Source organism: Taudactylus pleione, unplaced genomic scaffold (assembly GCF_031769625.1).
Source record: "Taudactylus pleione unplaced genomic scaffold, aTauple2 ptg000041l, whole genome shotgun sequence".
Taxonomy (NCBI): Eukaryota; Metazoa; Chordata; class Amphibia; order Anura; family Myobatrachidae; genus Taudactylus; species Taudactylus pleione.
Genome location: NW_028284443.1, coordinates 53,514,069 through 53,540,620, shown reverse-complemented (window position 1 = coordinate 53,540,620; position 26,552 = coordinate 53,514,069). Strand labels below are relative to the sequence as shown.

Here is a 26,552-nt window from a genome sequence, read left to right as displayed (position 1 = left end):
AAGAGGTTGGGACTCGGGTATAGGTTATATCATGGAATGGTTTTGATGCGATAGTTATACCCCTTTTCCACCTAAATTCCGGGTCTGACCCGGAGTTGGAACAAAGTTCGTATCCGGATCAGACCCGGAATTTTGCCGGCGCCGACTCGGGATGTTCCCGAGTCAGCGCCGCTCACACCGCAGTCGGGTCTGCATAGACCCGGCTTTTGCGGAGTGAAAGTGGTCGCTTGGAGATGACGTCATCTCCAAGCGCCACTGAAGCCGGACCAATCGGCCGGCTAGCAGCGCACTCCAGGTCATCGTGACCCGGAGTGCGCTGTTCTCACAGCAGGGTTTCACGGGCTACGCCCGTGTTAAACCCTGCTAGTTACCTGGGTTGGATTGCCGGGTCACTCGACCCGGCGATCCAACTCTCTCCCCTTTTACACCAGGAGCTGCCCGGGTTAACCCTTCAAAAACCCGGGTTTTAGCTCCGGTGTAAAAGGGGTATTAGTTACCATTACTGCATCAGAAGATTTGATGGCAGAAGTCCTGCTACCATGATGACATGCTTCCGATGTCCATTCCTAAGAAAAAGCTGAAAACCAGGATGAATATGAAATTTCTAATGCTGCATACACATGGTCAGATTTTGTGTCAGATATGAACGACTGTAAAAATCGTTCATATCTTTGACGTGGACGAACGATGCACGTTCTCGCATGTAAAGCTTGGTACACACGTATAGATTTTCTGTCCAACCATTCAACTAGTTGATTGGTTGGAATGACAATCTGGTAACGTATGGGAGTATGGGGCCCATTTATCAAAGTGAATTTGAGGTAAATTCCCCGAAAACACCTGTTTTCGGGGGTTTACCTCAAATACTAAGTATCCCCCGGATGTATGAAGGAGGGACCGCAGCAGCTATCTCCGATACCTGCTGCGATCCCTCCATTGCCGCCGGCAGCCGCCTCCCCCATAGATTTCTATGGGGAATGCGAGGCTGCAAAATGTATCAATATCGGGAATGCGAAGCATCTTTCTAAAGATAGCGTTAGCTGCTGTAGTCTATGGGGACTTACCGCATATCAGCCGGAGGAGGGATCTGCCAGATCCCTCCGCCGGCAATGGGCGCCTCTCATGTGCAGTCCGCGGGACTGCGCATGCACAGAAGCCCCGACTGCCCTCCAGAGACATCGCAGGGACGGCTCTTTCTGGAGCCCGTCTCCCTGCATGTCCCGGATAATACATCCGGCAGATAGGATCGCATTTTGCAATGCGATCAGGGGCGGTACTGCATGCCCTGATCGCATTGCAAAATGCGATCATTAATAAATGGGCCCCTAAATGATGATCAGCAATTTGCTCCTAAATGCCAGAAAACAGATGAAAATGGTCGGTCAGACAAGTTTGTTAAATGTTTGATCTAAACAATTTCTTAAAACAGTTTTTGTCCATTTTCAGGCGTTTGGGAGCAAATTGCTGATTGTCATTTGCTTTCATACATTTCCAGATTTTCATTCCAACCAATCAACTAGTTGGATGGTTGGACAGAAAATCTTTACGTATGTATGCAGCTTAAGATAACGATCTCTGAAATCTGATGTGTTTGCAGTCAGATTTTAACGATTTCATTAGTTCTAATACAGTCAGAAATCGTTCATCGTTGGTGAAATCATTCAAAACGTTGTAAAAATCGTTAAATCGTTCATCTGACAAAACTGACCGTGCGTATGCACCAAAAGACACATTGTATAATAATAAGCAGGAAGACAACGACTAGTAAGTAATACACTGTCTTGTTGCTGCTGTTATTGTTATACTTGTTAATAAAGTTGCATGCATCCAGACTTAGGAACAGGAAGCGGCGGCTGCGAAAGTGACGCTGCCCAATGATATGTCACGGCTGCCGAGACGGCTGTCTGAGCTGCGCTGTTGCTGGGCAGCGGCGTGGGAGGTACTGACGGTGTGCGCGCCCCCGGGTGTGTCGTGTACACATCATCTTACTGCTGGAGACGCTGCCGCCTGAGTTAGTACATACACTGCGGCCACGATTTCCGTCACCCCTTCGTCCGCCGCACTGTCCTGTCAGACATGGGCTGCTTCTTCTCCAAGAAAGCGAAGAGGAAGGGGAGCTCCAAGGGCGCTGCACCCGCAGAGCAGCAGCTGGATGGGGAGGAAAGCAGGCAGCAGTACAGCTGGGATAAGCGGGAGAAGGTAAGAAGCGTGTACCTCACATGTCCCCTGTACCCGGCTGTGCATACTGTAACGTACGGGTAACCACCACTGCATATTGTAGCAACAACCTGTCTCAGTGTGTGTGAATGGCACAGACCCCGTTCTCTTTACTTCACACTGAGTTTGCGTAATCCCACCTAGCATTATAGTGGTTACCCCTGTGCATGCATAAACATGACTGAAGTAACTGTGTTGTGCAGTAGTGAAATGTCCATCAGTTTATTTATATGCTTGCCACAAACCTCTGCAGTGATGGACATTGGACAAGCAATCGTTCATTAGAACATACAAAGTGGGGGAAGAAGGTGTGGCTGTGAGACAGGGTAGTTAGTGAGCGCTCTGCTTATCACAGTTTACAATTGAGGTTCTCAATGGGCGATTTAGTCCTGGTATTCATTGCAACATATGTATTAAAATGTTGTTATATCGGGTTAACAATACTTTGAGTTATTGTATATACAGTTCCTCCATTCTGTACACTAAACTGCTCAAATTCTCATCCTGTACCTAAGTACAGATATACATAAGGTCAGAAGGAAAGTGCTAATTAAATGGGGAAAAAAAAAATATATATATATTTTATTTTGCTTTTAGTTACATTATTCTTCGTTGACCTATATCTTATAAATGCGAAGAGCGTGTAAGGTCAAATTGTTAACCTGTGTTTTTAGGAGCATTTTCCTTGCAACCAGCTACAGTCCCACTGCACCAAGGAGCCTAAAGGTGGCACATAGCGGTGTTCAAGATGAGCCGATGTGTACGATTTCCCTTGAAACTCCCCGAGAGCTTTGCACACAATTTGGTGTCCAATCTTCAAACGATCTCTCCTGCATCAATACTTTCACAGTGCATCGGGTCCTAGATTGTCAGATCTGCCCTACTGCACGTAGATCTGAAGATGCGATGTGCGACCACCGGGGAATCTCATCGTGATCGTGAGTGGGAACTCACGATTTACTCTCAATTTGGCCATATTTTACACGATCTGTTCTTCCAATGTGTCGGAATCGGCCAGATTGGGTAAAATATCGCTATGTGTGTGGCCAGCATAAAAGTGAGGAAGCCCATATTTTCCATATCTGTGAAGGGAAAACATATTTAGCAGTAAAGTGCTTCATATATGTGACAAAACCCCTAAATGTATACCTAAAGTATACATTTGTAAAGCATTCTAGGCACATTGTTCAATAGGTTATAAAACATGTTTTTCTTGTTGCAATCAAACAATGTAACATATCTATCTTACATCAGTGGTTCCCAAACTGTGCCCCGCGGCACCCTGGGGTGCTTAAGGACACTTGCAGGGGTGCCTCAGATTGGTGGTCCAGCACCAAATCAAATTCTTTATGGTCAATGTAATGTAAATATGTGGACATACAGAAGTGCAAACCTGTCCCCATCACATAACGGATAAGCACAATTTACTTCACTTTACTACTTTCACTACATTTTTTTTCTGAATTTCTCAAGAACAAACTTTTGGCTTAGGGGTGTCGTGAAAACAATGCTGATGCACTAGGGCGCCGTGATTCAAAAAAGTTTGGGACCCTCTGTCTTGCATCAATCAACACGTATATGCCTAAAATATTATGTTAAACAGTCCAAGTGACCAGCAAATACTAGCAGCACCCAACACATGACACCACCAGTGAATTTACTAACTGTCTACAAGATATTATTACTACAGTATATCCTGGAAGAAGCCAATACCTTGTGTGTCTATTAATGGCCAGCATGTATTGGGTGTATATTATGCAGTACACAGCTCAGGCTGTCTGTTTCTCTCATGTTCCATAATGTTTGCTCTGTAAGGATGCACATTACAAGATACACATCCTACTGAGAGCTGTGTTATGTGGATTAAGATTTGCTTGTACCATAGCTATGGCCCGTATTCAATATTTTTTGCAGCCACTATGCTTTTTCACCTACATCGCGTGTTTTGGAGGTGAAAAAGTGTTGCGAGTTTATCCCCGTATTCAATATGAAAGGGCGCGAAAACGGCACCCGGCGAAACTGAAACAGGTGAAAAGTGCTATCAGATTTGGGAAATTCAGCCTGACACCCCCAAAAGATGCACTTACATGGGGGCTCACTATGGGTACCCGCCGAATAGCCCTGCTGAAGGTATTTCGCCACTTCAAATGGTCTCGATAGGTGCTATGTAGCGTGTTTTTTTGAAGGTATACTAGTCCCATTAAATTTGGGGTACTTGAAAATGGGGGGTAGCATATTTAAAAGTTGCTAAAGTGCAGGTAATAAAATCATGAAAAATCCACCTGCCGCAAGCACCTGCAATCGAAAAAACACATGGGGCATACTTGGGGACCCCCCTGGAGTCTATTTCGCTGATTTTTAACTTTGTCCCACAACTGGATTTTTTTTTACCCCAAATTGAAAGCCATTTTTTAGGGTGTACTTAAGTCTTTTTTTTAACCATTTTTAGACACAGTTTACTTTGGGGGACTGGCTTAAGACTGCACGGGGGTTCCCGCAATGTTGCACCCCAAAACCGCAATTCTGCACTTTTTTCCACCTGCTATTCATAGGGGAAACTTTTCGCATATTACATTGCATTGACTTTCCGCCTAGGCGGAATGTATTTCAAATTGAATACGGTGTTACTTTTTCGTCTGGCGAAATGACGTCATCGGCTAAACGTTTTCGCCGATCTCGGCTTTTCGCCTCAAATTGAATACGGGCCTATGTAGGAAAAGTAGTGTTTCTGAAGAATAAAGGGAAAAGTGATCCTAAAATGCAGGCTCCCTTAATATATTTTCTTACCAAAGAGCAAACATAAAAAAATACATTAATATAAACATTACCCTGTAATGTTAGGAACCTAATGGCTTTTGTTGCCTATATTACATTACTTAGATAATCAATGGGTATACATTTATCAATTGTTTTTCATTGTGGAATTTCTTCTTTACTTGATAAACAGTATGTTACTTACAATCATTGTACTTCATGGGTGAGAAAAAAATGAGTTAAAGCTCATACTAGCAGTGTATTTCTTATAAGCTTTTAATGTGATGTATATGTAAGTAATAACTGTGAGTCATATATAACACTTTTAAATATATGCTGGCATTTGATATCTTTGGGAACCAATATCTACCATTTACAACTACAGTGAGGCGCAACATAAAAATGATAGTGTATGTGAACCGTTGACAACGTGTATATTGCATATGTAGTACACAATTTGTATAACAAGAGATTTAAATAAAATCTGTTAAATCCTCATTCAGGGGTCTATTCAGCAATGATTTTTTTTTTTTACATAAAACATACGGAAACTATGGTTTCCATATTTTTTTATGTAAATCTCCCATTCAGCAATGGGATAATGGAGAAGATAACACAATTATCTTCTCCATTAATTCCCTGCTCGTAGAATACCACACTGTAGGGATCAGCCATTGATCTCTACAGTGCTTTAATGCTTTCTGCTATTCAGCAAAGCCAAAAGTGTTAAATCACTCGAAAAATATACTTTATATAACGCCATCTCAGAATGGCGTTATATGAAGAAAATACTTAAATATCCTGAAAACTGCAGGAACAGAGGGAAATTTTCCCATAAGTCCTTGCAGTATTTTGTAAGTCCGCCCAGTCTCCGTGCCTGCTTTCCGGTGACAGGTAAGGCCAACTAGAGCCTGTTAAACCTGCCGAAGGTGATTGGCATGTGTATACAGGCTTTATACTAGCATGTATATTTATGTGCGATTATAATTAAAATTTATATATAAATGGAAAACGGTGTGGAAAGGACAAGCGCCCAATAGTGTGATAAATTTAAAAATAAATGTGCCCGTGCTCAAATAATGTGCGTACCAAATCGAAATTCTTTAAGGCTTATCTGAGAGTCCTGTCGGAGAGAAGTAGACAATGCTGGACCCAAGTTCCTAGTGCCAGACTGGACCTTAATGAAAAAAGGCTCTTAGCAGAGCCGAATGGGAGAGAAAGACAATATAGTGTAGTACTTCCAGTACAAAAGAAACTAGTATTAATAGATGTGCGTACCCAATATATTCTTGTGTAAATGTATCCTTGGTCAGTCATCCAAGTTCCCTTTTCCTCCTGCCCCAGAGATTCCCACATATAGTGGTGATGGGCTTCAAACCAAACTAAGACCCATCATCAGTGGTGATATATTCAAAGCAAGGGGGCTCTTAATGGGCTAATCAGACCCAGTTCATGGAAGTAAGAATAGTGCAAGAACCAACGCGTTTCATCAGTAATCAGACTTCATCAAGGGGATGTGACAGGACTCTCAGATAAGCCTTAAAGAATTGCTATTTGGTACGCACATTATTATTTGAGCACGGGCACATTTATTTTTAAATTTATCACACTATTGGGCGCTTGTCCTTTCCACCCTGTTTTCCAGATTACAATCCGTCTGATTGCCACACAGACACACGGAAGGGACTGCTGCCTCCTCCCACTTGAAGGATTAAAGTGTTTGGTCATTCATACTTATGGCATTTGCACTATAAGACACATTCAGGACAGTACACCGTGCGCGATCCGAAAACCATCATCTCCATTTATATATAAATGTTACATTTAAAAGCACATAAATATACAGGCTAGTATAAAGCCTGTATACACATGTCAATCAATTTGGACAGGCTGGAGATGTACTTTCCCCGTCGGCTGTCATCATAAGCAGGGACGGAGACTATTACGGAGCGCATGACTGAGCATGTGCAGAAGAACAAACAGAAGGGATTGTTTTCGGAATCCTGAAAACAAAGCCGCCTGGGACATCGCAGGGTCAGCGTGTTACCGCAAAGGCTGTCCCTGCAGAAACTATTGCTGAATAGCAGCAATAAATTATCATAATTGATAAAAAGCTTGTGACGATTTTGCCTGATAATATTCTGGGCAACATCGTCACTCTTGCTGAATACACTCCTTAGTAGTAATTTTCCTTTTGAGAAAAGCAGAACTGATTTTTTTTTTTTTTTTTTTTGCACACATTCGTCACATGTTGTAAGAGTGCTTGACAAATTACTGGATTACTGACTTCTCGGACATGAACCAGCCTTAATCTAAATGTGGAATAAAAGGCCAGTAATAAACGTTAGAGGGATCAGTCAGAGTTGGGTTATTATGACATTGACCTGCAGAGTTGATGATAGTATTAAATTTTTCCCCTTTCATTTGTCTTTGGTGGTATTAAACTTATAATTTATTAGCTTTTATTTACATTGCACCACAAGGTGTCCACAGTCCCATACAGCGATTAAACAACACATTTATACATAAGTACATAGGATAACATTCAACACAGCAATATTACCAAAGGCAGGGTGGAGGGTATGACGGAAGCGTAGGGTAGAGTAACTCACTACGGTTAGTTAATAGCAAGTAGTGATAAATCGCGTATGGAGTGGGAGAAGCAGGAGGTTAATTAGCATGTGATGAACCTATACACAACAAGTGTGCTTACACACCTGATCAGAGTCACTGCTGGGGGTTGGGAGGCGCAATGGTATCAGGGATAGTACTAGAATGAGAGGAAGAATGCCCTGTCTGTGCAGTGTATAAACTTAGTTTGTGTATCAGACTTTGGAGTGGTGCTGTTCCAACAATCAACCACCTTAGGGTATAAATCCTTTATTATAGGTAATGGTCTACTGAACAGTAAAGGGATATTTGTATATTTTTCTTTTTTCTTAAATATGACATTTCTGTCTAGTGTGAATCCTGCACAAGGCTATTGTCACAGAAATCTGTATATAAATACTAAAATAAGCATTACTCTAATGGATATGTTAGTATATGGCCGATCTGCACAGCTGCGTACATATCTGCCTTATATGGTAGTGCCAACGTTGCAAGTTTTCCCTCGCACCTCTATGGCTGCCGGCAGGCATGGTGTGCGCTTCTGGAACGGCTCATTATGTCCATTGAATTGAATTCTGCCTATATTTGCTCTTGTAACGTAATTCAAATTGTCCCTAGTTATATAGAAAGTCCACATGTTCCAAGTGGTTAAAATGAAAACTGCGTGTAGAGTGTCTTGAGGCCCACAAATGTAGACTAAACCCTTAGTAAAGTTACATGTTATATCCCTATGAATGCTGTATCATAATAAAATAGTATATTTCAGCAGTTGTGTTCATTTTGAGGTTTGTCTTTACACTTTGTGTTTTTCCCCCTATGTTTAATGTCTGTAAACTTAAAACAAATGTTGTAAAAAAAATAAACACCTGATTGTATGTAGATGATCTCCCCTTCCATTGCGTTGTCTGTACTAGACAAATATTTGGAAAATATTCTGTAAGCTTCTACTCCGAGGTGGTGAATGTAGCCTTTATGCAATTCAATCAGGGAGGTTGAAATTCCGTGTAAAACAGAGCTGCTGTTGCAGATCCCCGATGGCTTCAGCCTGAGTGTATATATGGAGGATAGCTGCCAAGACTGCTCAATAGATGCTTTCTCATTCCAAACCTCAAGATTCCAACTGTTCATACTTCTTATTTTTTTTAGGCGCTACCATCCTGGTTTCCATATCCAAAACCAAAATTACCATAATCATTAATAAAGTTTTTAAGAGCCATAGAATCCCAGTAGCATCAGTTGCATAATGAAAAGACTGCTAAACACAAGTGAATAAGTAATGTTATTATATTAATATACAGATTTTTATATTCTGGTATATGCAGAAGCAGTCGCCTTCCCATGATGCTGAGTTGCATTGATGCATGTGTTTATTACATACTGTAGCAGCAAACCTGACTTTACAAATTTGTATTTATTTCAGTGACAATTATTCACTGGTATCGCTTTATACCATACTATAATTGTGAAATTGAACTAAATGATTCTGTTGCCTATGATTGTCTTGGGGCTGGAATAAATGAAGAGTAAGATATTGGGTGAGGCCATATCTAAAGATCCCCTACTCTTTTTATGTTGGGATTTTTTATGCCAACTCCTTCACAGTAGTCCTGTGTTAATTTAGAGGAAGTACTTTTTTCAACTTGCATAACATAGTTTTATTTGTGGCTTGTGGTGTACTGACATTTTAGGATTAACTGACACTATTAAATCTGTTACTGTAATAAAATGTAACTGAACATATACAGTTGTTCTGAAGCGTTTGGCATCTGTCAGATGTCATATTCATAGGGTGTGTTCTGGGATTGCGGGCATATTGTTGACATTATTCATTTGTATTCTAAAACAGAGACATACATCATGTACATCAAGACCCCAGGTGGGTTTCCCTGGTTGTAATTTGTGCAGTACATTCTATCATAAACCTTGTACCTTAAGGTGCGTACACACTGGGCAATCGAGAAAGACAGTACGGTTACGACATCGTAATCGTACCATCGTTCTTGATCTCCTGTAGTGTCTGCACTGAACGATCAGTTGTTCAGTTTAGGCACCCTCCATCTTTCATGAACATGCCAATCTGTCGTTATCGGCAGATTGGCTTGCATGTTCAGGCGATGGACAATGTGGGAAACTACCAGCGGGAGTGCGCATTGGTGGTTGCTTCCGACATAAAAGTGCACGATTACTGAGCGATTGCACGATTTTACGACATCGTAATCGTGCAATCGCTTGGTAATATCGCCCAGTGTGTACGCACAATTAGTTTCCAGCTAACCAGGGTTGAGCAGCACTGTTCTAGGTCTCACTGTGGTGGTACGCTGAAGACTCTAACCAGCTTTAGAGAATTAATCAGCAAGGGAAATCTTTTCTTGAGTAACTAGCTATATACTCTGTGATCCCAGCCTTATTTAATGCAAAGGTATCAGTGGTAAAGTGATTTTGTTTATTAAGGTATGCATAATAATTTTATCTATTAAATAATAATGAAGTCCATCATTTCTATTTTTGCAACTACACAGGTGGACCCAAAAGACTACATGTTTAATGGCTTGAAAGATCAAACTGTAGGACGCTTGCCAGATAAAGTTGCAGGGCAGCAATTTGTTATACAGGAATGTGAGAACTGCAACATCTATATTTTTGATCATTCTGCCACCATCACTATTGATGACTGCACGAACTGCCGCATATTCTTAGGGCCAGTAAAAGGCAGCGTGTTCTTTCGCGACTGTAAAGATTGTAAATGCATTGTGGCCTGCCAGCAGTTTCGCACTAGGGACTGTAGGAAAATGGATATATTCTTGTGCTGTTCTACCCAGCCAATTATCGAATCCTCCACCGGCATGAAGTTTGGATGTTTCCAGTTCTATTACCCAGAGCTGGCTGCACAGCTGAAGGAGGCTGGATTGAGTATCTTCAACAACACATGGAGCAATATCCATGATTTCACCCCTGTGTCAGGAGAGACAAACTGGAGTCTTCTTCCTAGTGATTGTACTGTCCAAGATTATGTCCCCCTTCCAGATTCTGAGGAGCTGAAAGTAGTGCGAGTATCTTCAGATGGCAACCGGAGCATAGTGCCAGTCACTTGGGGACAGCGACAGAAGAAGAGTGACGAGTCCTGCTTGGTGGTTTTCTTTGCTGGAGATTATACCATTGCAAATGCAAGAAAGATGATCGATGAGGTAAGAGAAAATGACTGTTTGCAAGTAATGAACCCAATATTCATTTTAGGTCATATATCAATATTATCTAGGTAACTACTTAAGAAACCTTTCAGTTCATACATGCATATAGTGCAGCGTTGCAGATAGTTTTGGCTCACCTGCTTACATATGTTTGCATTTGTTATGGTTACAATATTAAGCTTCTTACACACCAGAGTTCTATAGTTTAATTTGAATCTAGAACGGTTCCACCTCAAGACTTTTTGCATGTAAATGGAAGTGAAACTTTCATGGTGTTTTATTCCCAATATGGAAGTTGTGGCTAAGTACTTCCCCCTAAGAAAGGATAGTCACCCCTCGAACTTGTGCATTTCCCTGCAGGCTCTAAAGGGACAGAGGGCAATCCAACTTGTTTGACTAACCACTTAACTGATATTTTTTTACCAGATATATCGATCTTTCTATTTTAGTCAAAAAAAGGCTTTGGTGTCTAGCAAACCCCCTTTGTGTCCATAGGTCCCTATTGTAATATGACCTCCCTCTTTCTCCAGTGGCAATAGATCTCCATTAACACCTACCATCCATCCCCCTAGTGGTGGACTATCACTGTCTGTGGGACCAGGGAGCCAGAGGAAATCTGATCTGCACATGCGCAGAACGAGTCTCTATTTTAAAAGTTAGGAGACAGAGGCGGACTGGACGGTATCATGTGCTCCGGTAGGGCCAGTTAAGGGGGCAATGCAATTGTTTTGTGCTGCTGCATCTGCCGTCTAAAGTGACTAAGAGCTATTCAATTGTTTGTGCCGCTGGGTGCAAATGCCATGGGCACCCATTAATTCTGCTAGCACACTCCTGAGGTGGGAAGCAGAAATCACCCAAAGTCAGGCTTTTGGGTGTCCAACCTACCATTTGAGCAGCACGGCTAGTAGTTTGCGGGTTTAGCCGCTTTAAGCAATATGTGCGATAAGTAATGGATGCCCATGGCACATACAATTGAATATCGCCTGTCACTTTAGATGGGAGCTGCTGGTGCAAGAAAACAATTGAATTCCTCCCTAAGTGGTTAGGATGGTAGAGGAGTGACAGCAGCACCAGACTGGAGATGAGTCTCTGCCATGCAATCAAAGCTACATCGAAGAACTATGTTAACTGTATCAAAATAGTGAAAGGCTTATAAAATGCAACCGTCCCAGCATCCATTAGGAGGATAGACTGAAGAGCCATTGGGTAGATACCCTCTCAAACTTATATTGAGGTTGCAAGGGGGAGTCTGCCTTTAGGGGTGAGACATTTTCTTGGTTTCCCCTGTACCTCTGTGGTAAGTAGAGTACATAATCATGCCTCGTTTTCCCCTCTTTCAAAATAGGTGATCTACCAAAAATACTAATTTAGATGGTATGTATAACCCTGGCAATCAATGTCTTGTATTTCATTTTACCCTGTTTAAGTATTGAAACTACAGTAATTCCTTGTGAAATGCATAATTTGTTTGTAGAACGCTGATCCTTTTATTGTGTGGTTTTGTTACTAACCATTACCTCATAATTCACAATGCAGATGGTTGGCAAGGGCTTATCACTTATTCAGACTAAAGAAGTTGCAATGAAACCAGAAGATGCAAAAAGGGTTTTCAAGGACCGAGCCTCTGAGTTTATACCACTGTTGGAGAAAGGTATGCTCTGTAATATACAGATATGTATACACCAGTGATCGCGGTGAGCGGAAAAAAATGTGGGTCCCAGGGACCACTCACTATAAAAATTTGGGGTCCTAGTCCACAATTTCTGGGTCCCATTACAATATATGCTTCTGAGCTCTCATAAGCCATGAGACCACCCACATGCCCTATGTACTTGTTGTTGTCCATCCCTACTTTGTACCAGATTACATCGGAAGCCCATCATCACATGATGGCAGTGCTTCCACCATTGAAGCTTTCGATGCGATGGTAACTAACCATCGCATCAAAAGCATTTAATTGTGAAAACTATTCATATGAATAGTAAAGGGGCGGGGTTAGGGGAGGGGCTCAGACCCAAAGGGGAAAAAAAAAAAAACCCAGACATGCAGAGCTGATTTAGGATGAGGAGGATAATGGGAAACACTGCTGTGCAGCTGCTGCTACTGTGGGCACTTAAAGCAACAAGAAAATGAAGTGTATAAACATTATTAAATATACTTATAACACACAGAAAACTAACCTCTTACAGCACCAGCAAAGAAATCACTCTCCATCTCTGCTGTGAAAACGTTTTTAGCTGTCAGAGTGTGTGTGTGTGTGTGTGTGTGTGTGTGACTGCTGCAGGGCCAGGACTGCACACTGATTGGCTCTCTGAGATAGTGAGAGCCAATCAGAGCTAGCAGAGAGGGGTGGGAGGGCCAGGTCTGAGGCTGTGAGAGACAGCCTCCAACGATCCCAGCAACATGAACCAGGAAGGTTATCAGAGGCAGGAGACACAGCACACAGCAGCCAGGGGAGGCAGAGTTTTTAGGTTTTAAAGAAAAGAAGCCACCATCGAAACACCATTGAATGATTACAATTCGATGGCATCAAACATCGGAATGCTTCCATCAAATGGTAAAAACACTGACATCAGAAGAAAAACAAACATTGACCATCGATGTCCATCCCTAGTACAAAGGTATAGCGTTCCCGCTAGGCTGTTTAACGGGGTGCAGCGCCCTGCTCTCTTTCTGGAGGTCAAAAAGTGCCCTGCCCTGCTTCAGGAGGGCAAAAAGCGCCCTGCCCTCACAGCCTCCGGGTGCCGTCGTCACCCGCGGGTCGCAGTGTCCCGCGCCGGTGAATAGACGCTGGGCGCATGAGCCCGGCATCTATCCTCCCTGTCAGCAGCGCTTGGGGGCTGCCTGACGTGTCCGTAAGTGCCGGGCACGACCCCAGGAGTGATGAAAAGGGTGACTCGTCTTATAGACATGCCCCCTTTTCAATGGCCACGCCCCTTTTTGGGTGCGTGCTGCGGTGCCTTCTATAGCTCTGGCGCCCTGCCTGCCGCTGGAGCTAGAGTGACCACTAAAGGTACGTTAGGTAGCAAACTACAGTAGATGTACACTGAGCAACTTTGCATGTAAGAGCTACTAAGAATGCAATATTTAAGAATAAAACCACACTGCCATGTGCTATGCATTGTGAAAAGCCTCTAGGATGGAATCAAGATGGGCAGACTATGATGACAATTGTAATCACTCAAGTTCTGTCCCTCCCGTGGTTATAATATTAATACATGAATATTATTATTCTCTTTACAAAGTGGCCAAAAAAATCCTTAAATGTACAAAAACTAAGCATAAATATAATAATTGATACGATTAAAAAAAGACATAAGGATATAAATTTGTATATATTTAATTAAAAATTATATATAATATTTTTAATGGTGCTGCTGTTTATGTAAGGAGCCACAGTGATTTGAGCTTCTATGTACCAAGATGATTTCTACATAAAATTATACAGAAACTGTAGTTTCTGCATAATTTTATGTATCAATCCTATTTACTAATGGCACAATGCAGGAGAATTCACAGAAATCTATGGCAAAGTGCTAAACAGCACCTCATATCGCAGTCCCCATTATTATCAATGGGGGCTACGATATTACACCTATGTACTAAACTCCAAAAAGCAGCTTTAGTGTAATCTACTGTTGGCCTATGGGGGCTCTAGGTGCAGGAGAGAGATCATTCGATCTCTTCCCTGCAGCCCCTGTCTGGCCCCGGAAGCTGACACTGTGCACATGCAGAGTGTCGGCTTCCCCCGGAGAAGTCTTTAATTTCAGTGAAAGACTTCTAATGGCGGGGATATAACTCACGGGGACAGTGGTTACCGCAACAGCTGTCGCTGCGAGTTCCCCTTGGTACATAGCCAGGATATTTTCATAAAAAATGTAAATATTCTCGGCGAGATGGATACATAATAAATTAGTACATAGACCCCTTGGACACAAAAGTAAATACAATGGAAGTAATTTCCCCGTGTTTGCTTTTTAGCAGTCCCTTCATTCACAGCCAGTTCCCCACAATCTTATTACTTCAGCTCCCCAGCCCCATCCTTCAGCATTACAGGCAACACATAGTACATAACACAAATCCCTGCTTTGTCCATTTTGTCTGGTACAGCCCATGAAGATCATGTTCAAGCACAGACCAGATCCTGTGTCTGGTCACTTTTTAGCTAAAAAAAAAACCATACATTCTCTACAGCTTAAAAACTCCCACAGTGCGACAGTCCTCTATCCTGACATTCTCCTCTGCATTTAATATTTATCACACCGTCTCAGTCAGATTATGGTGGATATGAGGAGACAGGTAGCTGCAGCCACATTACTGGTTCAGCTACATGAGCTCCTCCGTCTAACAGACAATAAATATCAGCTGCTGCAGAACCACTTGGACAGAGCTACCTGTCAGTCTGGGCAGCAGCTAGACATGATCTTTAGGTTTATCCAGCTGTGGTGAAGTTACAAGTCCCAGGCTGCCCGCTGCTGGTCCCCTCGCCATGCTCACCTCTCCACCCGGCCCTCCAGGTCCCGGATCTTGCCCTGGGACACTGGCTCTGCTGTCGAATATTTCCCCTCCCTTCCGACGGCAGCGCTGCCCTTCCCCTTTTTCTTGGGAGGGGGGGGAGGATTTTACTTAACTCTCAGACCCCCCCCCCCCCCCCCCCCCGAGTACGCGCCAGCTGCCCGCAACAGCACTTGCTCACCCATGAAACACTGACCCCACCCGCCACAGCACAACACGTCACACACTCACCCCAGAAGAATCCCTACCTAGCCATAAGCTAAACCACTCACCCCCACAGCACCAGTCACCCACTCCCCTGCAGTACCAAAACCCCACCCGCTTGCACTTACCGGAAGTCGTCTTCATCCAAGCCGGGTGCCGGGGACGACTTCACTCCTCTCCAGGCGCAGGGGATATCTTTACTCGCAGCCGCATGTTCCTGTAGTGGCTCCACCTACGCTTCATAAAGCCTGCAGCTGGGGCCGGGTCATCAATCAATCACTTATTTAGGAGCCCATTGATTGGCAGCTGAGGAGCGTGTCCTCTGGGACCCACCCATTCTGGAAATGGGAGTCCCCACCCCTCAATACCGGGTAAAATACGTGCTATAGCGCGTATTTGCGAACACTGTACACTATATTACTAGAATACCAAAAATATTACAGGCAATGTTGTGAGCAAGCACAGTATGGTAAAATCATCAGGTTTAATGTCCCATCTTGACTAAAAGAGGTGCAGCTTATTAGATAGTATTGAGTATTACATGTTTCCTCCCATTTAAAATTTAGTTTATCACCGATTGGTGAACAATGTCGGACACTCTAGATACCTTTCATCAGTTTTTCTGCAGCAGACCCTATGCTATGATGGTGTCTATATTAAAGTTATTATTTCTATTATATTAGAGATATGCATGATGTAGGTCAGGGAATATGGAGGCTAATTCAGCTTTGTACGCAAGTGCATTGCTGAACGCAGATTCCTGATTATCGGGAATCTGCGCGAGTGCAGGACTCATTCTGCGAGTGCGATTGACACAGGCATTTAAGGGGCGGGGTCGGCGTTTGTTCCCGGAAAATGAGAGCATGTCCGTCCCCTTTGATTCAGGAGTGGCAAGGCTAGGGACTGCGACCGACGCAGTGTCCTGGCCTTGCAAGCCGGCCAGCCAGAGTAAGCTGAGGCTGGCTGGCAGCCCAGCGCCGTTCACCATAGCGATCATCGACCACCAATGTTCGTGATGGTGATCCCAGTCTGATCTCGCAAATGCAGCAGGGGTTGTCATACACCTCCTGCTGCATTTGCATATTAGCAAGGATGGAATTGCAAAGCTGTCCGCGTGCAGCTTTGCAATTCTGATCGATGCTGAATCACCCCCATAGTGCAGTGACCGCACTACTTGTTGGTCTTTGAAAGAATTAGACATAAAATGTAAATACCTTCAAACACTGCAGGTAGACTGCAGTTATTCTTTAATGCGATGGAAGAGTTGTGCCATTACAGAATAGCACACTGCATCCAACCATATTGGTGTGTAGGAAAACGCAATGTGGGTAGTCTATGGCTGATGTGTGCAGCTGTGCTCAGTGGCACATGACTTACTATTGAATTTCCCCTATGAGTCAGAGTTACCAGTTCTGCAAAACCTGTCCTTGTTTCTCAATGTTTATAATGGTTACAATCGGCTTTAGCACAGAATATAAAGCATCAGGAAAAAAAATGGTAGGGATTAAGGTTATTTCTCTCCAGGACTATGCCTATCATTTTAATGTAACTGCCTATATCGCAGAAAGACTGGGTGCATCCTGCTAATCCCATGAATGCAAGACTAGGTTGCCTACTTTCTGAAAGTAAAAGATGAGTGCAGCCATATTTATTAAATCTAAGTAATGTAATTATTGTTAGTACTGCCACTACCTGAAAGGGAGTGTGGGGAGAGTCTTCTAGTTATCTGATAATCCAAGTGATAACATGAAAGTTGATAGAGAAGACATTAAATTATAAAGCACTTAAGACTGCCCAGTTATCTGAGATAGGTGTTTAGGGATTGCATTCATGAGGAATTAACCCCTTACTCACATGTGCCACATCTCCACCCTGCAAGAGCTGTATAGTTGTTTCTACACATTATCGCCTTATAAAACTATTCAAATTAAAATTTTGACAATTCGTACTGCAGTACTTTTTTCTGCGGATTTTGGCCTTATCGGTGGCAAGAATGGTTGGGGTAAAAGTCAAGAATATTCTGTTCAAAATTTAGGGAGGGGGGGATTACTATTTAAAAAAGTTTACCCTGCATGTGATCACTATTCATAGATATATCTATCTATCTATATAAAATATTCGCAGAACAGGCGGCATTCAATGAGACTTCACATCAATCAAAAAAGACTCAGCAATACTTTGCTTCTAGGTCAACGTTTCAGTGTTTCCACTTTTATCAAGACATAAACGAAATAACCACAATACATACCTTAAATAGATTCCACCCTGTGCTCCTCTACCACGCGTCTCCGTCCCGATGGGGGTCTGATGACGTCGTAAAAAGCGTCAATGCGCCGGCGTCATCGTCATCCCCGGGGGGTGGGTACGTCAAAAGTGTTTACCATCACCATAGAAACAGCATAACTGTGTAAAATAAACAATGGATACATCTGACACAATGAACCACCAGCGCATACTGGCACAAGCATATGATGAAGTATAGATACAGGTCATAGATAAAAAGGCTATAAACGTAAATAAAAGGAAACAAGAAAACGAGTTAATTTCATTAAGCCCCGTAGGCTGAAGGGTTTGCAGATCATGAATCCACCTAGATTCATGCTGTAAAAGAATACGACCCCTGTCACCACCCTTAATACTGGGCGGAATCCAGTCGATCATTTTACAGCGCAGAGTTGCCAGGCCATGTTTAAAGTCCTGAAAATGTTTGGCCACCGGCTGGTCCACCGGTTTACCATCAAGAGCTGCCCTTATACTGGAACGGTGAAGCGCCATGCAGCTCTTTCAGCTGACGAGTAGTCTTCCCTATATAAAGGAAACCACAGGGGCACCTGATATAGTAAATAACGAACGGGCTGGTACAAGTAAGGGGGTATTTGATATGCATTTTTCTACCAGATCGAGGATGTACAAAAGTGTCACCAGTCTCCAGATGGCTGCAGGTAACGCAACCTGTACATTTATAGTTTCCTGTCTTCTTGGTAAGGAAATGTGTGGGAGCTTGTTGTTTATGTTGTGACACATCATTGTACACAACTAAGTCCCTAATAATATTACGGCCCCTCTTGTAAGCAGGAGTAATCTTGGAGTCCTTGAGCATTCTTAGAGCCTGGTCCCCGGACACAATCTGCCACAGCTGCCTAGCCATCTGCATGACTTCTCGTGAAGAGTAGGAGAACTCTTGTATCCACAAGAGCTTTTGATCTTTCACTGCAGGTTTGATAAAGTTGAGGGCTGCCACTCTTGATGTTTGTAAGGCTTTTTCTTTAGCTTCCTTAAGTGCTCGGGGATTATAGCCTCTGCCAAGGAACTTGATAATCATGTTATCGATCTGTAGGTGAGCATCTACAGGATCGCTACAGATTCGTACAATTCTCAAAAATTGAGAGTATGGTAAGCCTTTCTTGAGGGCTGGGGGGTGAAAGCTGTCCGCTTGTAGAAAAGTATTTCTATCAGTGTTTTTAAAGTAGATTGAGGTGATAATATCCAAACCCTCATTGATACTCACAGCCACGTCCAGGAAATGTACTGCTTTAAAATAACATTCAAATGTAAATTTAATCGATGGGTCTGAAGAATTAATTACTTGCATCATGTTGATAAAGTCCTCTTTAGAGCCAGACCACAGTACGAAAATATCGTCAATGTACCGTAAATACGTTGTAATTTTTCCTCGAGTAGTGGATGAATTAAATAATAGATCTTGTTCAACCTCACACATGAATAAGTTGGCGAAACTGGGTGCCACACAGGAACCCATCGCACAACCTGATTTCTGTATAAAGAATTTATTATCAAACAAAAAGTAATTCCTGGATAAAGTTAATTCCAAAAGTGTCAAGAAAAAATTTATGTCTGGACCGGCATATGATGCATTATTGGTAAGTATCCGTCTGATAGCCTCAAGGCCTCTTGAATGGGGTATAAAGGTGTACAGGCTTATCACATTGATAGTGCACATCAAATGTTTGGAAGTCAGAGGAGAAAGTTGTTGTAGTTTCAAAATAAAAGTGGTGTCCCTAAGTATGGAAGCTTGGGACCGTACCACCGGTTGTAATATAAAATCTAAAAATTGCGACACAACGTAATATAGCGAATCCCTGGCAGAGATAATTGGTCTGCCAGGGGGTTTGACCGCATTTTTATGCAATTTGGGTAGGGTATATAGGATGGGTACTTTTGGCCAATCCTGTTTGAGGCTGTCATACGTTTGCTTAGAGATATAATTCTTAGTTCGTCCAACAAAATGTTATCAAGTTCCTTTTTAAAGGATAAAGTGGGATCACCAGAGAGCGGTTGGTATACATCATGATCAGAAAGCTGTGAATAGATTTCCTGCTTGTAACTGTCAGTATCCTGTATTACGATACCTCCGCCCTTATCTGCGGGACGTATGGCAATATCTTTATAGGTCCCTAAATTTTTTAATGCCTCTTGTTCGCCCTTGGACAAATTCCATCTATTAACCCTGTTGGACTGTGCTTTGTCTTTCATGGAACGTTCCTCCAAACATCCTTCCATTCTGGATGTGAAGTACTTAATGGCTAAATTGTTAGATATGGGCTCAAATTTGGATTTTTTTAAGATAAGTAGGTATATATGCATCGGAGTCATTAGAGTTTCCAAAATGTTCTTTAAGTTTAATTTTTCTGGTACATTTATAAAGATCAACCTTATCCTTAAATGATCGACTGGATTCCGCCCAGTATTAAGGGTGGTGACGGGTCGTATTCTTTTACAGCATGAATCTAGGTGGATTCATGATCTGCAAACCCTTCAGCCTACGGGGCTTAATGAAATTAACTCTGTTTCCTTTGATTTACGCTTATAGCCTTTTTATCTATGATCTGTATCTATACTTCATCATATGCTTGTGCCAGTATGCGCTGGTGGTTCATTGTGTCAGATGTATCCATTGTTTATTTTACACAGTTATGCTGTTTCTATGGTGATGGTAAACACTTTTGACGTACCCGCCCCCCGGGGATGACGATGACGCCGGCGCATTGACGCTTTCTATGACGTCATCAGACCCCCATCGGGACGGAGACGCGTGGTGAAGGAGCACAGGGTGGAATCTATTTAAGGTATGTATTGTGGTTATTTCGTTTGTCTTGATAAAAGTGGAAACACTGAAACGTTGACCTAGAAGCAAAGTATTGCTGAGTCTTTTTTGATTGATGTGAAGTCTCATTGAGTGCCGCCTGTTCTGCGATCTATACATTATTATTTTGGGAAGGCACCGGAGCGTTTGTTGCTATCAGGTTGAGTGCCGGATTTGGAGTGTGTATGTGTGTGTATATATATATATATATATATTATACACACACACTTTGGTAAGGGTCAGTTGTTGTTAAGCCCTTTTTAAATTTATTAATGCTAATAATAGAGAGCCAAACCTGTCATTTCTGAATCTGTACCATATATACAGTATATATGTATGTGTGCGTATACATTACAACTGGTAACAAACACTGTAATATAGCGAGTCTGGATATTCACATGCAGACGGAGACGTAAGTGGGCCATGCTTTACAGTTTTCAAACTATAGACATTTTCTTTTAACCCCCCTATCGATTCCTGCCTGTCTATACCTTCTAAAATCCTGCATATACCTTCTAATAATTGTCGCTATTTAGCGTAATGAGTTGCACAAGAAATAAATGCTTTCAGACTTCGAATGTGGTTCCAAAGCACAAATAGTTATTATTCAATATAAAAACAGATGGTTACACGCTGTGATCTAAATACAATTAGCGCAAATAAATCATGCAGACCCAAGGTACAGTTGTTACATACGCACGCGCTCTGGTCCCAGATACCGGCATCAGTATAGAAACCTCCGTCAACAGCACAGCAAGAAGACTGCATCCAAGTTTAGAGAGCCCACATATATACTCTTACAGGGATAGGCAATACAATAGAACAGATTGGCATGATTCCATTGGATCTTCTTCCTGGTTCTTCTGTTACAGTATAGTTCATAGGTCAATTCGAATGGACACAAACCAGCCTCCAACAGCCCTTTGTGTCCTTTTTCCCACTGCATGCTAATCTAAGCTAGTAACATTACAGAGTACATTTTAATGTTTTAACTCTCTATAGTTCATAGTTTGCAGACGCATGTTGCGATCGTCTTTCTCACCGATGATACCGGAAATCTGTTGACACACAGTGGATCAGTACAACGCCAAACACGGTCTTCTTACCATGTACTAAACCTTAGATATCAAATAACCTTTATTTCACAACATTAATAATTACTGAGTAAACCTTGAATATTACACTTTAATGCTAGGGAACCTTTTATGTAAGTGTGCAGTGTGTAAGTATTGGGGAATTAAGAAAAGACGCTAGTTAGCGCTGTGCGACTACGTGTTTGTTGAGTACACCATGGTATGTGTTTTGCAGGGTTAATCGTTATGTTTTAGTGACTGTCTGTATATGATGAGGACTTTTAACTTCTTTCTATTGCGTGGGAATCGCACAACGCTAAATAGCATCGTTGTATGTACTTATACTGGGCGAGATTCTCTAAAATGGCGCTGGGCGGCCATTCGCAAAATGGCGTCTCGTTGCCATTCGCAAAATGGCGTAGCGCAGATTTAATTTTAAACAGTTTCTGTCTCAGCCAATTATCCGGCTTCGACACCCCCTTTTCTCCTTCATCCACTAAGGGACACTGGAGTCTCAGTACAGTGGTGTATAGATGTGGGATAACCGGGAGCTGGCACTTAAAAAAAATTGAATAATAGCTAGCTCCTCCCCGTCTATACCCCCCTACAGGTCAGTCTTCATTTTGTGCCAAGGGAGCTGGTCACATACAAAGAGCTCTTTGCTAAAAATCAAGGATCCTCAATCAGCAAGAGGATCAGACAGGCAGCTCACTACCCCTCCCTGTATGCTTCGTTGGAGCTGCCGGGGAGACCTCACCGCCGCTGCTTGCGGCGTGCGCTGGGGTCTTCAGCTACAGAGACCACTGTCTCTGGAGGGGTACCCAGACGCTCTGCGTGCAGCGCTCGTCGCGGACCCCCATTAGCTCAGCCTGCAGCATTTGGCAGCAAGAAGGTTGGTGACTCCTGGCACCCTGAGTAGCAGGGCGGCCAGGAGAAAATGACAGGCGGGCATTAAAAGGAAGCAACTGATGCAGCGCTGAAAGGTGCCAGAATGGAGGGGATGGAGCCTAACACACAGTTCTGCTCCTGCCTCCCAGCTGCCCCAGCGCTCCCAGAAGGAGGCTGGTGGCCATTTTAGAAGACACAGGCTGCTGACAAACGCAGAAGAGAGACCTGTCTGCCCAGATTGTGACTGCACAGTGGGTTTAGACTTGTGAAGAGCAGGTTAGACTGTTTGCACAGCGATTACAGCACATTATATTGTGTTACACAGCACTGGTTGGGCTGGGTTAATGGCATAATCTCCCTCTATGCCCTTAATCTCTTCTTTCTAAACAGTCTCTCTGTGTGTGTTTGTGTGTATCACTACCCTGTGTGTGTGTGTGTGTGTGTGTGTGTGTGTGTGTGTGTGTGTGTGTGTGTGTGTGTGTGTGTGTGTGTGTGAACAGTGAATTGGTAACATGACTTCAAAGGGGTCTAAGGCTGCACAAAAAGCTTTCTCCTGTAAGAATTGTGCAGAGAAGTTTACACAGGGACTATCATCCAGTTCCCTGTTGTGTGAGAAGTGTATTTCAGAAACGGACTGCAGCATCCCCACAACACCCTATTTGGGCTGATCCAAATGTCTGCAGAGCTCGAAGCTTCTCTCAGGGATAGAGAGGTTGAAAGATCTCAGAGGTCTTCCGTCTCTGAACCAGACTGGGCGCGGTCTTTAGCCAGGTCTGTAGAAGGGCTCACAAGGGTTATGTCAGCCCAGGTTCCTCCCGTGGCATCGTCCTCTAGTGTCCCTGCTAGGAGACTAATACCGAATCCCCTTATGTGGGATGATCCGGAAGAGGACAACATGCCTGATACAGAGGAAGTGGGAGGTATAGAACCCTATAGAGGAACAGGCGCCAGAGGAAGCGGTGCCTGTATCTCAGGGTGTAGAGGCGCTGATTGCAGCTATATGCCATATGTTGAGGACATGGACCCTGTGGAAGTTAGGCCGTCTATCTTTAATAAGAAACAAAGACTAGCAGCCTCCTTTCCAGTGTCTGAGGAATTGGACGAGATCCTTACCTCAGCATGGAAACACCCAGATAAAATTTCAGATCTCGCGTAAACTTTTATCCTACTATTCCTTTCCCGCACAGAGCAGGATATTATGCGAAACACCTCCTTCAGTGGACCCTTCAGTGTCACGTCTGTCTAAAAAGACCGTGCTCCCTGTTCCAGGAGCAGTTTCTTTAAAGGAGTCTTCTGACAGGAAGTTAGAAACTACCTTAAAGTCTATGTACACTGTAGTGGGGGTGTCCCTTCGACCCGCATTAGTCAGCTGTTGGGTCAACAAGGCGGTGGAAGCATGGTCTACGCAGCTTGCTGGTGATCCGGCGGAGGATCTGGTTCCTCTAGCGGAACAGATTGCAGAGTCTGCTTCTTTTCTTGGAGAGGCTTCAAAAGATATTTGTAGTCTTTCCTTTAGATCCTCTGCTTTGGCTGTCTCAGCCCGCAGAGTCCTGTGGCTGAGACAATGGCAGGTGGATGCGGAATCTTAAGAGAGCCGTGGAAGCGCTTCCATTCACAGGGGAAACTCTGGGCCTGATTCAGATCCGGTCCCAAGCGCTGAGCGCTCGCAACCGGGTCGATGGTGGCCCAGAGCGCATGCGCACGACGGAGCCGGCTCCGTCGTGCGCATGCACGAGACCTGGATAGCGACGGGCAATCCGTCGCTCCGGGTCTCGCACCAAAGGGGCCGTGCTGTCGATGTTGAGTGACAGCACATCCCCTTTGGTGGGCGGGCCGGGGGGGGTGGCTGCCCAGACGGAGGCGTTCCCATGAGAACGCCTACCGTTTGGGGCGGCCCCACTAACATCACAAGTGTTTGAGCCGAAAAAGCTCTCTGGGACTTGCGGCCACGAGACCCTACCACAAGGGTCTCGTCGCAAGCCCGATGGTCTTGACCATCGCGACCATCATCCTGGCCGCTCGCATTAGCTGTGGGTGGCAACCCACAGCAATGCGAGTGGCCAGGAGGCCGCTCCATAAAAAAATAAGACTCCCTGAATCAGAGCGAGCGCTCTGTCAGAGCGTCCGGCTCTGAATCAGGGCCTCTGTTTGGAACGGAACTGGATAAGTGGATATCTCAAGCCACAGGTGGTAAGTCCACTTATCTCCCATCTGCTGCTCCTTCTCCTAGGAAACCCTTTGCTGGCCCATCATTTCGTATCCCAGAGAGATTCAGGGGTCGTGGCAGAGGAACTCCTGCTATCTCCCGTGGTTCCAGAGGCAGGGGTAGAGCCACTGCATCCTCCTCCCAGCAGGATAAGTCTTCAGTTAAGCCTCCGGTATGACGCGCTCCCTTCTCTCCTGGGGGACCTCAGGGTGGGAGCTCGCCTGTGCAATATCAAACAAGTTTGGATCAAGTCTTGCCAGGACGCGTGGGTCCGGGACATCATTATTCAGGGGTTGAAGTTGGATTTTCAGATCCAACCTCCTCCTCGTTTCTTCACAACCAGTTTGCCGGCATCAGCGGACAAACTGGTTGTAATACAGGAAGCAATAGGAAAGCTACTGTCTTCTCAAGTAATAGTGCATGTCCCAATCCATCAGCAGGGTCAAGGCTTTTATTACAGCTTGTTTGTAGTTCCGAAGCCGGACGGCTCAGTGAGACCCATTCTGAACTTGAAACATCTCAATCCTTATTTGCGGACCTTAAAGTTCAAAATGGAGTCCCTGCAGTCTGTCATTGTAGGGCTCGAGAGGGATGAGTTTCTCGTATCCTTGGACATAAGGGATGCCTATCTCCACATTCCCATTTGGCCTCCTCATCAGGAATTCCTTCGGTTCGCAGTGCGGGCCTCTCATTTTCAATTTGAGGCCTTACCTTTCAGTCTTTCATCAGCACCAAGAGTGTTCACAAAGGTCATGGCAGTAATGATGGCCCTTCTTCGGATGCAAGGTGTTACTATCGTCCCGTACTTGGAGCCTTGAGAAGCAGGTCGTCCGTCAGTCACTCAATTACAGCAGGACATCCGGGTAACAGTCTTCTGTTACAACACGGATGGATCCTGAATTACCAAAAATCTCATCTACAGCCTACTCAGCGTCTGCCTTTCCTAGGGATGAGTTTTGGACACAGTGGAGCAGAAGGTATTTCTTCCGCAGGAAAAGGTCCCCTCCATCCAATACATGGTGTGATTGATACTGTCATCGCAGGGTGTCAGTACACCTGTGTATTCGCCTTCTGGGGAAGATGGTTGCGACCTTCGAGTCCATCCAATACGGGAGGTTCCATGCCAGTCCATTCCAACTGGACGACCTCTCTGTGGTCAGGGTCCCACCTTTTTCTTCACCAGCGAGTTCAACTGTCACCCAGGACTCGAACCTCTCTCCTTTGGTGGCTGAATTCCTCTCTCCTATTGGCAGGCAAGCGGTTTGCAATGTGGGAATGGATTCTCACCACAGATGCCAGTCTGAGAGGATGGGGGGCAGTGACTCTGGGAAGACACTTTCAGGGCCGCTGGACTTGACTGGAGGCGGTACTGCCCATAAACATTCTGGAGCTAAGGGCCGTGTTCTATGCTCTTCAGGTAGCACATCCTCTGTTGAAGGGTCGTACCATCAGTGCAGTCCGACAACTCCACAGCTGTGGCGTACTTTAACAGACAAGGCGGCACCAAGAGTCGGTCCGCCATGAGGGAGGCCGACTACCTCAGTCGACAAGATATTCATCCGGGAGAATGGATGCTCAATCCACAGGTCTTTCAAAAACTGATCCAGCGTTGGGGTCTCCCTCAGGTAGATCTCATGGCGTTGAGGTTGAACCATCAACTGTCACTTTACTGCTCACAGACAACAGATCTACAGGCGGTGGCAGTGGATGCTCTAGCAACTCCTTGGCGGTTTGTTTGTTTACTTGTTTCCACCACTCCCACTTTTTCCTCGTCTGCTTCAAAGAATCAAACG

At 44.0% G+C, this 26,552-nt stretch overlaps 1 protein-coding gene across 1 annotated transcript in view; it reads left to right on the top strand.

Moving 5' to 3' along the window:
- The first annotated feature begins 1,889 nt into the window (after positions 1-1,889).
- RP2 (RP2 activator of ARL3 GTPase) overlaps positions 1,890-26,552 on the top strand; it is a 30,987-nt gene continuing 6,324 nt past the window's right edge. The window contains exons 1-3 of the mRNA XM_088456959.1: positions 1,890-2,199; positions 10,101-10,766; positions 12,306-12,420. Of these exons, the coding sequence (XP_088313085.1) occupies positions 2,077-2,199; positions 10,101-10,766; positions 12,306-12,420 (904 nt within the window). The 5' untranslated portion in view covers positions 1,890-2,076. The remainder of the gene's footprint in view (positions 2,200-10,100; positions 10,767-12,305; positions 12,421-26,552) is intronic.